At 35.7% G+C, this 16,687-nt stretch overlaps 1 protein-coding gene across 1 annotated transcript in view; it reads right to left on the bottom strand.

The window, feature by feature from the left end:
* Window positions 1-16,687, bottom strand: part of LOC148939778 (uncharacterized) — a 402,528-nt gene that overhangs the window by 54,744 nt on the left and 331,097 nt on the right. The window contains exon 11 of the mRNA XM_089106449.1: window positions 4,577-4,703. Coding sequence (XP_088962575.1) covers window positions 4,577-4,703 — 127 coding nt within the window. The remainder of the gene's footprint in view (window positions 1-4,576; window positions 4,704-16,687) is intronic.

Below are 16,687 nucleotides of genomic sequence, written 5' to 3'. Positions count from 1 at the left end.
ACTCTTTTAGCTAAAATCCTCAAACACTTGAGCATTACAAAATTTAACGCTAGGCATTCCCTTTTACGGTACTAAGTGTTATAGCGACCACGCTGCTGTTCTTGATCTGAGTAAAACTAGTTTCTCTGTCTGCATTCGGAGATAATTAACATAGTATTAGTGAGAAAATATATTATGCAGGTATATTTTAATTAAATATTTAATTTATTTAGGTTAGGTATTTAATATAATGCGTTCTGGACGGCCTGCTTTCCATAATTCTCTGATGTAGTTTCTGTAAAATTTATTACTAAAGTATTTTATTTTCATCATACTTTGGTATATTTCATTATGATTAAGCTAACTTCACTTCTTAGGTGTGGTCGCTATAACACGTAAGTAACCCTTTTACAATGGCAGCAATAACCCGCTGCGTTCCCTTGGAGGCTTACAGGGACATGGACATGGGGCTTTACAAATGGGATATTACAGGGACATGGGGCTTACAAAAGGTATAGAAGAAGAACACTAGTTAATAGAAACAAGGGGCAGTGCTATAAGAGCAATGTCTTAGGGGTTTCCAGCTTTCAAAATTGTGTGTACTGGCTGGTGCGCACCATATATGGCGGAAGTGCTCTAAGTGTGGCGGGAAGACGCTCGGCAAAAGTTTTGATGTGTATTATCCCCCCCCCTGTACATATTTATAATGAAACAACAAGCTTTTATTCTGTTTCTTTGAATTTGGCATAGCTCCCAAAACGTACTCTGACATATTTACTCGCCCGGTAAGCAGAATATACTACAATTCATGAAATAATTTATAAAACAAAAACAAATGATATAAGATAAATGATATAAAACAAACCGTCTCAAAAATAGGAAAATATTCCTTTTTTGAAGGAATTTTAGCCAAATCGTGATGTTTTTCAATATAAAAAAAAATGGAACCGCATTTCAAAAATATTGTTCGATAGATTGATAAGCTAAATCTCAGCTGCTGAATGATAATACTAGGTTGAAATATCAAAACTGTTCGATTGAAAAAAAATAAAACGCCAAAAACTTCCGTAAGGGACAAGGGGCGTAATTTTGTAAGGGGGGGGGGACGGCCCCTCTCAAACCTCGATTTACCACACCAGACCACATTTTACCCCCCCCCCCCCCGTTCAACTGAAACTTATTTTCTTCTAAAATCTCTTTAAAACTAAGATAAGTCTGTATAATTCAAGCATCCACAGAAACGGATCAAAAATCATTTTTTAAGCATAGATTTGAAGATTATGATGTAGAAAGACCCTTTTTATGCATCAAATTTCTCCTTTTTTAAACTCAAGTTTATCCTTTTAAAGAATATCCATTTTAAAGGAGTGTCAAATTTATCCTTTTAAAGGACAGGTTTTAAGATAGATTTGAAGAACGGCCCTTTTTATGCATCAAGCTTATCCTTTTCTAAAACCATTGGAGCGAAAAAAATAATTCCAACTCATTGGAACAAAAAAAGATTAATACGATTTTTTCACCACAAGAGGGAATTAGATACTCTGAAATCTTTCCGCCTAAATTCAATGAAGAAGACGACTATAATATATTAAAACTTATTAGCCATGGCTGAGTGGACAAAGAATATACTTAAAGAAGCCTATAATAAAATGTCACAGAATTTATTCATCTAGACTCCTTAAAAGGCTTTACCCTTTCAAAAAGTAGCTATCGCTAAATGAAAAAAAAGTAGTTATATCGCTAAATAATATTATAGGGTCCATTTAAAGCAAAAGCTGATCCGGGTTGCCAACATGGTCAGTTCCTAAACAGGGGGCGTAATGTCGTCAAAATCCTGGGGGAGGGTGGGGGGTCGCAAAGGTGGATCAAGTTTTCCCAGATTAAGTGAAAATGACAGTGAAAAAATAAAAATGAGCCATATAGCCATATAATGAGCCATATAGCCATATAGTGCAAAAAAGTATTGAAGAAAACTGACCCGTTTCTCTGGATTATGTAGGCTTGTTTTAGTTTTGACCAGATTTTTGAAGAAACTAAACTTTAGCCAGGGGCAAACTGGGGTCTGGGGGGGGGGGTCAAACTGGAGTCTGCAGGGGGGTAGTTTCCCTCATAGAAAATTACACCCCTGTTCCTAAAGTGCAGCAATTGCCCAAACTTGCGTGCTTCACAGCGATTTCCGGTGCTACGGTCGAAAAAAATTTGCGCCTGTCACAGCGTGCGTCGCGACATGCGCAAGGTTCGTTTAAGTATACTTATATCAGTTTTTAGGTTGATTTTTTAATCTTTTTTGACGTAAAGGAATAAAAATGTATCCTGAGCAGATAAAAGCGCTGAATGGGAAAATGTACGGGCATACGCATATACCATATTTAAACGTATTTAGATTTTTGTCATACATAGAAAAATGTTCTGATATATATATTTTTATATGAGAAACACAATGTAATTGTATCTTATATGTCTATATTTTCAATTTGGTCACATAAGAGAAGAAGCGGTACATTCAATGTTGTACGTGCCACAGGTGAACCAAATACACATGTACCAAAATTCCATCCCCCTACGGAAATAAAAAAAATAAAACTTAAATTTGGAAAGCCTTATTTTCACGGGGGGGGGGGGGGGTAAACGCCGGCCACCGCTTATACGCTACTAGTCAAAGAGTATGACTAACTTATAACAGTCGAAACTGGTATCAACAAAGAACCACCAACGCCATCTAGCATTTGGAGTTTGCTGTAATAATAAAGCAAAATTTTCTGGGAGAAACACAATTAAGAAGCTGGTAAAATGCCAAATGCTAGATGGCGTTGGTGATTTGTTCTCGGCACTAGCGCTGGTTTCTACTCTTAAATTTTGTCCTAGTAGTCATCTAGGACTACTAGGGACCACCTAGTAGTTATTCTTTAACTATACTAGTCCTGGCAATCATATTAAATTTGACCTACTCCGCAAAGCAGTTGGGACCCTTCACAAACGAGTTTAAAGGTGACTTTCTGGAGAAGGCTTCTCTTGGATGTTAGTCCAACGAGGCAATTAGTCACTGAATGAACTTTTATTATTATAAAGTTTATTAGATCCTAAAATCATCCATATTATTAAAAAAGTATATTATGATTATGAAGTTTATTATTATAAAAGACTGAATAAAATGTAGTTTTATTATTTATATTGTCGGTGTCATGGATCAAAGTCGCATCCGACATTTTCCTGCTTCTGAGACAATTGCCAAAAAACATTCTGTTAAGCTCCTCTTAGTGGAAGGAGCAGCAGGACAATGTAGAGCAGAAGGATCCAAATACGATTGGGCATACATTAGCCTGCTGAACTTCCTTTGAGTACAGCTTAGTAAACGGTTGTGTCAGACATGAGCTTTCGGTGGCAGCGATGATATTCTGTCAACAGATAAGTCTGCTCTTTGCAAACAAAAGACGATAATTCCAAATTTCAAAATTTAAGAAAATATTAAGGTGAATTAGTCATTCAGTGAAACAGCTTTAACTCAAAACAGATAGTATCTTCTCTTTCAAATTCTGGAAGGGAGGGGGGCATCTGTCTTTCTTTGCGAGGACAAAAGCAAACACTTTATATAGTAATTAAAAATCCTGCAAAAGCTTCAGTCTAAATAGTAATCAATTACATTCTTGAATTTCAACTCTCATGCCACTAATTATTTTTTTTTAATTACTCAAAGTTTTTTTTTTATTTTCATTCTTAAATCCTAAGTGGTTACTATGTTTGTGTTCTGGAATTATTTATAATCGTAATGCGTCGACCTTAAGCGGCGCCTATTTTTCAACACCCACTACTATACATCATGCCCGCACGAGCGTGGGTTTAGAAGCTTCGCCCCCACCCCCTCCCCCGTCTACAATCTTAAATGAACAAAAATTACATCTATAATTACTTTGATTCTCGTTTAAGTTAGTATTGGGTATTTTTAATGTGATTATTTATTCTCCCCCCCAAAAAAATGTACGCATAATGTGCTTGATTCCCTGTCAGCACACAGAGGGAGGGGCGTAAGAACAATGAACAAATTATTTTTTAATGTTGACCCATCCCCCTTAGAGGAAAAACTCCTCCCTTAGCCCTTCATCCGTCAAACGCGTTGCTTGAAGCTACACAAAAAAAATACAGTTTACTTTTTTGAAACACCACATTTAATACGCAATTTAATTTTAACTTGGAAATTAAAAGTGCGCTGTAATTTTGAGGCAAGATATTGTCTCACATTTTGGTCGTACGTGTGTCCTCTTTGTAGAGAAGAGGACGAAGGTTTGGACCATTTTCTCCGAAAGTGCCCGGTGCTCTCTGATTTAAGGGAAAAATACTTACATGGGATTGTTCCGCTGCTTCCTGGTATTTTACAATGTAGTAATCCAATCATGTGTTTCGTAATTTGTTCTGTTGTGATTTCTTTATTTTTCATAAATTTTTGTGTGTACGTGGCTCTTGGGCTTTGGAAATACACGATCTATCTATCTATCTATCATTTTTTCAACTTAGTGCGTAGTTCCACAGACAGACCAAGAATAGGATCCTTGGCTGATTTTGGGGGAAAAGAGCCTTACCGATTACAACCAAAGGTACTTACGCATTCTACACCACTGGAATTGTCGTAGTATACAACTTGTATTGGAATGGCTGTAGGTTCCTTTTGACGTTCTCGCTCCGTTCCTTCGTGGAGTCGACTCCACCAGAGATCACGAGCCGCTGTGGAACTGAAATTGACAAAGAATTATTTTAAAATAAAAATCAATCAGGCTTTGCTGATAATAACATCTAAAGGTCTTCATGTTCTTTAGATGTTTCATGTAAAGGTCTTCAAGTCTTGAAGTTCGATATGCCCTGGAGGAGGAGCGTGCATAGCTGTGTTGACCTCGTGCGGCTTGGTGTTGCAGTGGGTTGTTAGTAAACAGTTTGTCTTAGAAACCTTAAGAAAGATATAAACTTAAATTTTGTAATCCAGGATCATTTGCACAAGTTATCTATTCTCAATTATCTATTTTGAAATTCGTATGAGTGTATGTTAATTGGTAATTAGTCAATATTAATGGTAATTAGTCAATGAATAATGGTAATTACCAATTGAAATCTAACGCTTCTTAGATACATTTTAGTGGAGGGCGGACAGAATTTCCCATATTTTTCATATAATTCACAAGTTTTGGCATCCATAAGTGCAAGTCCAATTGAAATGTAAATGTAGATGGGGGCTTGAAACCTCCCCATCAAGAATTTTTTTTTAAACTATATAAATAGATTGTGAAAAAAAGTTAAGGAAAGAAAATAAAAAACCGATGATACCCCTACAAAATCAATCTTGTGAACTGGCTGCTTAGTGAAAACTCGGGCAAAATAGGAGCGCTTCTAATGTTGGAACCTTTAGGTAAGTGTCCACCGTCACTCAAATATCTCGTTTAAAAAAATTATTTCCATATTCCCCCCCCCCCACAATTCACAGGGGCTCCAATTATCGGGATAATTGTCCCCCTACACTTTGAAAAATACTTCTTATTTTTACATCATAGCTATTTTCTATTTTATCATGACTGGTCGTTTTTGCCCTCCCCTACAATCCTTGCCCCCCTCCCTGCAATTTCGTGAATTGGCACCACAGAAAATTCACCTGCTTTTAGGTGTGTTTGACAAAATATAATCCTACATACCACCAGGGGCGTCCTGAGGGTTGGGGCAGTGAGGGGTGCCCCACCCAGCTTTTTTGGTATTCGGTATAATTTTCGCCGATGGCGCAAATTTTGCAAAATCATCCAAAATTAAAAAATTCTTGACGATTCGGTAAAATTTAAAAAGATCGCCCCCCCCCCCAATAAAATGAGCCTCAGGACGCCCTTGCCTACCACACGCCACTAAGCTGACTTTTGAAGATTCATATAGATTAAAGAGTTTATTCAGTGACGTGGTGCCAATTCTCGAAAATGTTGGGGGATACAATTTGCAAAATCTAGGCGGAGGCAATTGTTTTTTTTTTTTCACTGAAAACATGAAAAAAATGTATTTTTCGAAGTCTAAATGGGGAGCGAAAAATGGGGTGTGGTGGGAAATCTAGGGGGAAATTTCACCCTATAACACACAAAAACTTGCACGAAATGAGCAAGATATTTATATCATCGAGCTCATTAGTTTCATATATATTCTTTCACCAAGCCGGAATTACCATATTACAAAGAGAATGATCTTAACTCACTCAGAAAATAGGAAAATTCTTTCTTTCTTTTTTAACGATTTTCAAGAAATTTCCAACGTATTTTTCAATATGTGCAATACAACAGATGGATAAAACTAGATCTTCGCTTTCCGAAGGACAGCAAAAATTCATTATACCGAAAACTTGCACAGAGAACAGAAATCTTAATTTATATCAATTTCAACAACTAAATAAATTAAACTAAGAACAGAGATCACATCATAGGCAGCGCGCTAGCGCTGCCTAAGTAAAGAACGATGTGGCCACAATGTGTTTTTTATTTTCTTCTTCTTTCTTTGACAGGCACTTCGTAACGAAGGTGTTGTCGTAGAAAATTAGAAAAGAGCTCATTCGACTGGAATTTGGGGTGGCTAGGGCCCTTTTTAATAGTCGAGAATGATTGGAGGGCCACTAGCCCCCCCCCCCCCACGCCCATCATTCCCCCTAACACATCCAATCAAAATTTTGACATAGTCATTTTGTTCAGCGTAGTTGAATTCCATAGAGAATATATCTTTTGAGTACGATACTCCGCAACAACCCTTAGAGCAAGGGTTTTGAATTATGGCCTATGGGTATATAAGAACAATGTTGGTACACTTTACCATATATTATTTTTTTATTTTAGAACACGGCACTTCACATGGAAGGGGTCGTCGTAGAGACTTCAAAAGGGGCTCATTCAATTGGAAATCGAGAGTTCTAGTGCCCTTTTTAATAGTCAAAAGTGATTGGAGGGCAACAAGCCCCCCCTCCACGCCCGTCATTCCCCCAAACACATTTAATCAAAATTTCTAGATAGCCGTTTTGTTCAGCGTAGTTGATTTCCAGATAGAAAATGTTTTTGAGGAGCAAACTCCCCCACAACCCTCAGGGAAAGGGTTTTAAGTTTTGCCCTGGGAGCATTTAAGGTTTTTATAGAAGGCTTTGTCGTAGAAACTTCAAAATCAAAACAGGATCATTCGATTGGAAATTCAAAGGGCTAGTACCCTTTTTGATATTCGAAAGTGATAGGGGGCAACTCGCCCCCCCAAGCCAATCTTTTCCCCAAACACATCCAATCAAAATTTTGAGACAGTCATTTTGTTCAGCGTAGTTGGTTTCCATATAGAAAATATGTTTTTGAGAAGGACACTCCCCCATAAGCCTCAGGGCAAGGGTTTTAAGTTATTCCCTGGGGGCATATAAGGTGTTTAAATAAAGTATTGCCGTAAAAAATTCAGAAAAGGCTCATTTTTTTGAAAATTTAAAGGGATCGTTCCATTTTTAAAGCTTAAAAGTGTTTGGTGGGCAAATAGCCCCCCCCCCTCCCAGGCTCATTATTTCCCCAAATACATCCAATCAAAATTTTGAGATAGCGATCTTGTTCAGCGTAGTTGATTTCCAGATAAAAAATATATTTTTGAGGAGGACACTCCCCACAAACCTCAGGGCAAGGACTAATTATGCACTGGGGCATATAAGGTGTTTATTGAAATCTTTGTCGTAGAAACTTGAAAAAGGGCTCATTCGATTTGAAATCAAAGGGATAGTAGCCTTTTTAATAGTCGAAAGTGATTTGAGGGCAACTATCCCCCCTCTCACGCCCACCTTTTCCCCAAACACATCCAATAAAAATTTTTAGATTTTATTCAATGTAGTTGAAAGTTTTGGAAATTAGGTCTTTAAGGTTGAAAACCCCTCCCCCCACAGCCCTCAGGGCAAGGGTTGTAATTTGTGCCCTGGGGCCTATAAAGTTTTTATGGAAAGCGTTGTCGTAGAAACTTCAAAAGGGCTCATTCAACTGGAAATTGAAAGGGCTAGTGCCTTTTTTTAATAGTTGAAAGTGATTGGATAACGACTAACGCCCCTCTAACGCCCACCATTTTCCAAAACACATCCAATTAAAATTTTGTGATATCCACTTTGTTCAACGTAGTTGAACATTCTGGAAATTAGGTCTTTTAGGATGATAACCCCCTCAAAGCCCTCAGTGCAAGGGTTGTAAGTTATGCCCTGGGGGCATATAAGGTTTATATAAAAAGTTGTTGTATAAATCATAGGCAGCACGATCGCGCTGCCTAAGTAAAGAACGGGGACACTCAAGAACGAGACAAGGGACGGGGACTAAGTAAAGAGTGGGACACTCCCCCACAACCCTCAGGGCAAGGGTTTAAAGTGATGCCCTGGGGGCATATAAGAACGATGTTGGCACAATGTATTATTTATTGATTTTTCCCTTTAGAGCAGGGCACTTCGTATCGAAGAATTTGTCGTAGAAACTTCAAAAAAGCTCATTCAATTGGAAATGGGAGTGGCTTGTGTCCATTTTAATAGTCGAAAGTGATTGGAAGGTGACTAATCCCCCTCTCACGCCCACCATTTCCCCAAACACATCCAATGAAAATTTTGAGATAGCCATTATGCTAAATGTAGTCGAAAGTTCTGGAAATTTGGTTTTAGAGGAAGACAACTGCCCTAACAGACCTAAGGGCAAGGGTTTTAATTTATGCCCGGGGGCATATAAGGTGTTTATAGAAAGCGTTGTCGTTTCCAAAAGGGCTCATTCGATCGGAAATCTAAAGGTCTTAAGCCTCTTTCAATGGTCGAAAGCGATTGAAAGGCTTGACATTTTTATAGCAAATATCAAAGTGGGTATTATGTATTATTTTTTTGTTGTTTTTCTTGTTTAGACCCGGGCACTTTGTATCAAAGGAGTTGTCGTGGGAACTTCGAAAAGGGCTCATTCGATTTAAAATAGAAAAGGCTGATGCTCTTTTTGATAGTCGAAAGTGATTTGAGGGCAACTAATCCCCCTTCAACTCCCACCCTCCCATTTCTGTTCTTAAAATTTAACCAAATCAAAATAGCGTAGGTGTATCCAAGCCATCAAAGAAAGTAAACAGATTTTTTTACGAATGGTATCAAGTTTTCCATTTTAGGTCAAATAGAGGAGTTTTAAAACTAATTTAAACACCATTATTTGTGTCTAGGTCTTTAAAAAGATGTATGTTGTTAAAAATTGCTGAAAAATGTTTCTCCAGCATACAAATAGCAAGCCAAAGTATAAAGTCTTAAAAAACGAAAAAATTTGGAGTATTATTTTCTTTTCCCCTGAAAAAGCTATGTCAATATAAAACGAACAGAAATTAATTATAAAAAATTTTTCTACAAAATAAGTTTTTGAAAGAAAATTAAAAACTCCATTAAACAAAAAATGAGCAAAAATAAAATAATCTTCCAAGCGTGAAACTACCACAAATCAGCATCGATAAATAAATGAAACCCAAAAAGAACAGAAATTACAATAATTAACCGAGTCAAACTCAAAACGAGCCGAAATTAACATAAGCTGGGCGCAAACCCCTATGCCTTCCCAAGGCCAGAACAAAATTTGCACTTTACTGAAAAGACACAAATGAATGTGCATTGTCAGTTTAATATACATATACTGATATTTAGTAATCAAAATGTTATCATTATTTGATTTATTAAAGTTATAGAAGTAAAAACATTTGTATTTTTTCAGTAAAGTGCAAATTATGGTCTGGCCTTGGGAAGACATAGGGGTTTTGAGCCCAACTCGTGTTAACTTCTGCTCGTTTTGAGTTTGACTCTGTTAATTATTGTAATTTCTGTTCTTTTTGGGTTTCATCTATTTATCGATGCTGATTTGTGGTAGTTTCACGCTTGGTAGATTATTTGATTTTATTTTTTGCTCATTTTTTGTTTAATGGAGTTCTTTACTTTTCTCTGAAAAACTTATTTTGTGGAAAAAATTTTTAAATTAATCTATACAAGATCAATCAGATGTATCTGCTTAGATTTCAACTATATGAAAACAGTTAAACATTATACGTACTCCCGCAGCGTTAGGGCCTGTAGACCAGTCCTCCATCCTCAAAAATTCAAATTTATGAACTTTCTCATATTTTTGATATAATTCATCTTTTTTAAAGGTTTTCAGATTTACTCCCACCTACAACCCCCCCTCATCTAGTTACTTTAGGAAGCTTCATAAAAGATTAAATAGCTTGTTGTTACACGAACTTCGATTTTCGTCATGCAAGATCATTTGTGCAAGCGATTTATTCTTCATCATTTATTTGAAAAAGAGTCCTATGTGGACATTTTCCATTACTGTTAATTAGTCTATGTGGAAGGGTACTTAGTTATGGTAACTTTTGTTTATTGTTTGTGTGCGGTTGAAAAGCTTTTAAATATAATTATTTCTATTATAATGCCAAATTAATATTGGGGAAAGAACTAGAAGAGTGAAACAATTTTTATAACCCCCCCCCCTCCCCTCGTAGCCTGAATGTCGTAGCCGGAATTTAGTTTAATCCTATTCAGACTCTAAGCCTCTTCATAAGTACATGTTTTAAACCTTCTAACAGAAATTTTCTCGTCTTGGCATACATTAACTTAAAGATAAGATGCACATTAAAAAAAAAAAATCTTAAAAAAACAAAAGCCTACATTGGCTGAAATCATATTTTAGAGTAAGAAACGAACAAAAAAAGTCAAGAAAATCAAAACATAATAGTCTAAAAACTCCCACCGCCCCCATAAGGGGTAGGGAAGGGCAACCACGCCGCAAAATAGGTTTATATTTCCTTCTTTTGCTGATGTCTCAGGAATTATTCGACCTCAGGGTTTTTTATAATTATTTGACCTTATAATTCGATATTATAAATTATATCGAATATCGATAATTTGATATTATAATTTATAATTATTCAAGGAATTATTCGACCTCAGGGTTTGACCCTCTCTACCCTCGCGCAAATAAATCAAGCAGCCATTGAAAAAAAGACAAGAATCCAAGAAAAAGGAAAACAAAGCCAAATCGCTTTTTTGTAGTATTTCTACAACCGTAAAATGGATAAAAAAGAAATCAATAATTAATATTAATTTGAATTAAATAACAATTAATATTAATAAATTAAAAACTAGTATAAATAATTATAACAAATATTTAAATTGAATTGTTATTTAATTTAAAATTAATAGTAAATATTGAATTCATTTTTATCCATTTTACGGTTGTAGAAATACAAAAAAGCGATTTGGCTTGTTTTCCATTTTTTTATTCTTGTCTTTTTGCTCTACGCTGTCCATTTTGTTCAGCGTAGCAACTACGCTTAACAAAATGGCTACCTCAAAATTTTGATTGGACGTGTTTGGGGAACAGGTGGACGTGGAAGGGGTGTTAGTTGCCTTCCAATGGCTTTTGACCCTTAAAAAGGGCACTAGAACTCTCGATTTCCAATCGAATGAGCCCCCTTATTAAAAACTAGTATAAATAATTATAGCAAATATTTAAAGTTTTAAAATTTAAAATTCTTTTAATATTTTCAAAAGTTTTAAAATTCTTTAAATATATAAAATATTTAAAGAATTTGTCAGAAATGTGCATTCTTTTCTAAGCATGCATATTTATTACTGTCGTAATTTAACAGTTTTACTCGTTATCATAAATTTCCACTTTGATTATAAATGGATAGTCAGTAGAGTCTAAAAAAATATTTAAAGGATTTATCATGGCTTAAGCATAGATAATTGGAACAATAGGGAGTTACTAATCACATTTCAGGTGAAAAATTTATTTTACAGGAATAATTATATTATCTGAACAAATTAATAGACTAATAAATTACTAATTAATATACTAAAACAGACTAACTAATACATTAATAGACTAATAAATAACAATAAGTTTGTTGGTTAATTTACAGAATAACAGGTCTCTAGAAGGAGAACACAAGAGAGGTATAAAAGAGGAGACAAAAGAGAGGTATTTCTAGATTGCTAATTTTAAGCTCTTTTTTATGGTTAAACTTACGTTTGTGACAATTCATCCCCCAATCCCCCATATAACTTTAGGATATATACAAAACTGAATGAGATAAAAATGGTACCATATATTTTCATTTCATTTCGATTACAAATGGATAGTCAGTGGAGTCTAAGAAATTATTTAAAGGGTTTATCATGGCTTAGGTATAGATAATTAGAACATAGTGAGTTACCAATCACATTTGAGTTTACAAAAAAAAATTACAGGAATAATTATATTATTTGAAAAAATTAATAGATTAATAAATTAATAATTAATATACTAACTAATAAAATAATAGAATACTAAATCAAATAAATTTATTACTTAATTTACAGGATAGCAGGTCTCTAGGAGGAGAACAAAAAAAGAGAGCTATAAAAAAGGAGACAAATAAGAGTTATAAAAGAGGAAGCAAAAGAGAGGCAAAAAAGAGGAGACAAAAGAGAGATATAGAACAAACAGAGGTATTTCTAGATAGCTAATTATAAGCTCTTTTTTTATGGTTAAAGCTACGTTTATGACAGGTCATCCCCAATCCCCCATATAGCTTTAGGTTATAAACAAAACTAAATAAGATAAAAATGGTACCATTAGACAAAAATTAATAGGGAATTTTAACTGAGCTAAAAATGTGGATACTAATAGACGAAAACATGACAATCTGATGAAAAACATGATAATCATGCAATATACTTCATAATAGAAAGTAAAAACTTCACAATTTTATTTTTTGGTTTGCCTGTATATTCTGAGGCTATGGGACCATCAGGGAAGTGAGGGTAAATTGCCACAAATACGACTTGAATCAAAAAAGGTATAAAATTAGCAATCTAAAAGTGCCTCTCATTTTTCTCTGGAATGTCTATTGGAGAGACAGTATTCTGCAACTTGTCCAGTTTTTTTGTCCGTAAATACCGTTGCAATTAATCAGATTAGATCTGGTAACAATTTTTGTGCTGTGAGACCTCTCCCCTCTTTTAGAAGAACAGTTCTCTCGCATTTTAATTGGTTGACTCTTTTTCCCTAGTGTCCATGAAACTCAAATGAAAAGGGGCTTTGACAATTTTTAGGAAATTCTGAGAAATCCTATTTTTCAAAGGAATATAAATCTCACCATGTTTTGGATCGACGAAAAATCCTAAAAATCAATCTACAAAAATTTTTCAATGGATCCAAGCCCATCTTCCACCGTCGTCTGGACTAGGAAGACGAATACAATGAACTTGCACTACAAACTCCAGTTTAGCGCAAATGTAATTTGAATATTGGCACAAAAACAAATCAATCAATGAAAGGGTTCATACATCATACTAAGTGAATTTCAGTAAACAAGAGGGATCTGCCGTTAAACGTAAATGAAAATTCTTGGACGACTTCCAAAAGCCAAAAGATTAATTATGTAATGAGCTGAGAGATGAGAAAAATTTTTAGGTTCCTGGGGTCTTTAGCCCGACCTCGATTAGAACATCAACTTTAAGTAAATCAATTTTTCGTGACCAAAAACAAGGGAGTGTTGCTCTGGCCATAGGCCTACCCAGAATTTTGATTCAGCTCAACTAGGCAAACTGTCTTTTCATGTAAATTTTTACCTTTAGTAGGGTAAGGTTGAGCCCCCTCCCCTAGATACAGCCCTTGAACAGTTTTCTTTGGAATTTGATACTACATCTCCAAGCAGTCCTCTTGATAAGTAGGACTGTATATCCTCCCCTAGATACAGCCCTTGAACAGTTTTCTTTGGAATTTGATACTACATCTCCAAGCAGTCCTCTTGATAAGTAGGACTGTATATCCTCCCCTAGATACAGCCCTTGAACAGTTTTCTTTGGAATTTGATACTACATCTCCAAGCAGTCCTCTTGATAAGTAGGACTGTATATCCTCAATTACTCTTTACTGGGAGGAGAGTGGAGAGCTGAGTGGATCTGGAGGAGGAGGATGGAATGGAAGAGGAGGATGGAAGATCAACAACAGATCTTGTTGATAGAGTGGAGTGAATCTTGTTGATAGAAATGGGCGGCTTAACACTCATTTTTACATTCAAAGCAGGCATTTTCTACTTCGACCCAGAGTTCTGTACAACCTCCCGAGCAGTGGCGATTCTGGCCTCTCTTGCGCCCAGGGGCAAATCTTGATTAGAAATCAAGAAAACAAATTTTCAGGTTTCTTGATTAGAAACCTGAAAACAAAATTTTTGAGGCTAAATTATAAAAAAAATTCATGTATTAAGAAATTATTTTCTATTTATTAATTAATTAATAATTTGGTACTTGGACACTATATGGGCCTGCCAAGGAAACCAGTCACGAAAAACCCATTTTTGACAGGTTAACTGCTATAGAGTAGGCAATGATAGCGTGGTTTTCATTGTGTATGATATTTAAATGTTGTTTTTTGGGATTTAGGGGGGAAGGTACCTAGGTTAGGTTAAGTTACGTATTTAATATATGCTATGCTTTACCCATCATACCCCCCCCCCTAATGTGCAAATATATAGCCCAAATTTGTTTCTAAACTATTATATATTCATCCTATTTTATTTCATTAGCATTGACCAAACTTGACTTATTAGAAAGGCCCATATAATACCCAAGTACCAATAATTTACTTTTAACTTATTATATAAATTATTTATTGTTAGTGACTAATTAATAACTAATTATTCATTAATTATTTTAATCTATTATCTGCACCCTCTACTTTATTTCAATAAAAATAGAATTTCAAAAATAAGAAAATGATTTTCACCGTTAGATTATTAACTGAAATCTCTTGTACTTCCTAAAATTTCTGCGCCCGGGGCAAGTGTCCCCTTAGTCCGTCTCGTCAAACCGCATCTCCTCCTGAGGCAAGGCAAATACCGTATAACTGATATACAATAGTTACAAGACTTAGTTTCTGCGCCAGGGGCAAGTGTCCGCTTAGTCCGTCTCGTCAAACCGCATCTCCTCCTGAGGCAAGGCAAATACCGTATAACTGATATACAATAGTTACAAGACTTAGTTTCAGCCGCGGAGGTAGGAAATCAGTAACTTGGCAAACTACGAGGCCATTGAGGCGGGATTGAAGGTGAGGGCATAAAAGTCGGGCTCAGAGGAAGTACCAGATGGATGGGCCTTTTGAAAGACACAGGACATCCCGTTTGTCTGAAAAGCCCTTTAAAGACCCAACTCAATTCTATCGAAAGCTGTTTTTCCATGGTTCGTTACAAACTCCCCAAATTAAGTTGCTTACCCTTTTTAATAACTATCCGTATATAAAACTGATACAAATAAGCGTAATAAATAAATAAATAAAAACTCATATTTTCGAGCCTTTAAACCCTTTAAATAAAATTGCCTATAGTCACAATATATCTTGGAGACATTGATTTAAGGATCCCCAAGTAGCAGCTCATTATGTCCACCATTAAACAAATCTCCCAAGGCCGTACCCAGTATTTTTTTCGGAGGGGGTTTTACTCTTTTGGGGGGGGGGAGGGTTACACAAAAAAAACTCAAAAAACACATACAACATTTGTTTATGTCCATTTTTGTTACGCTTTTACAAGTCAGACAAACATTTATGGGGATGGGGGGTCAAACCCCCTAACCCCCCCCCCTGGATACGGCCTTGGAATATCCCGTAGATGTGCCTTGTCACTGAACTTAAAAAGAAAATGTCCCAATTCATCCCCCAAAATACCACATAGTAGTCAAAGCCGTAATCTATTTGGAAAATTAATAACCCTCAAATTTGTTAAAAGTGGTAGACAATTAGGTCGCACCAGAATCCAAATTATAATATATTAAATTGGCAAATTTAACTTAAAATAACATTCTTCGCCAAAACTCTTTTTAACACTTCTGAAGAAAAATCCATTTAAAGGCAGCGCGATTTGCAATAGAAAAACACATTTGAACGAGCTTAAATTTTCCGAAACGTATCTTTTGAAAACTTTCCCTGAATTTTTGTACAGAGATCCCAAAAATAATTCTGATCCCCTTTCTAGAAGACATATATGATTTTCTTTTTTTTTACAATTTCCTGTACTTTAATGACAGCACTGAAAATTTCTAAGACGAAAGAACGGCTAAAAATCCATAGTATTGAATCGAACAGGCACACAGGGACTTTTTCAGCGGGCGAGGGAAAATAATACAAAACAAAATCATTTGCTTTTCAAAATTGCCCAGAAATTCAGGAAATTCCGGATTTTAGCGATAAATGAGCCAGCCCCCCCCCCTCTTACGACCATGCTTTGAATGAGTAATACATTAGTACTTGGTTAACTTTTATTATTCGGATATTTATTTATATTTGTAAAAAAAACAAAGGTACTTGTCTAGAATCCAGTAACCACGCGCACGCGAGAATTGTGTTGCGAAGATCAGATAGGATAATAACCGGTTAGTCTCCAATGTACAGTAGTTTTCGCTGAACCGTGAGGTGTTGCTCACTCCGTGACAAAGATTTAAACTTTAGTTCTTTGGGTTTAGGGGGACTAAAAGGTATCTAGGTTAGGTTACGTATTTAATATATGCTATGCTTTACCCCCCTTAATGTGCAAACATATAGCCCAGATTTATTTCTGAACTATTATATTTTCATCCTATTTTCTTTTATTTCATTAGCATTAACCAAACTTTACTTATCACGTTGTTACTGGATGCAATGCGCAGTTGGGGGCAAATTATCCA

Source organism: Artemia sp. Qi Xiang Cuo, chromosome 20 (assembly GCF_049724085.1).
Source record: "Artemia sp. Qi Xiang Cuo chromosome 20, ASM4972408v1, whole genome shotgun sequence".
In the NCBI taxonomy this organism is placed as follows: Eukaryota; Metazoa; Arthropoda; class Branchiopoda; order Anostraca; family Artemiidae; genus Artemia; species Artemia sp. Qi Xiang Cuo.
Note: the sequence above shows the minus strand (reverse complement) of the source record. Positions and strands in the feature narration are given on the sequence as shown.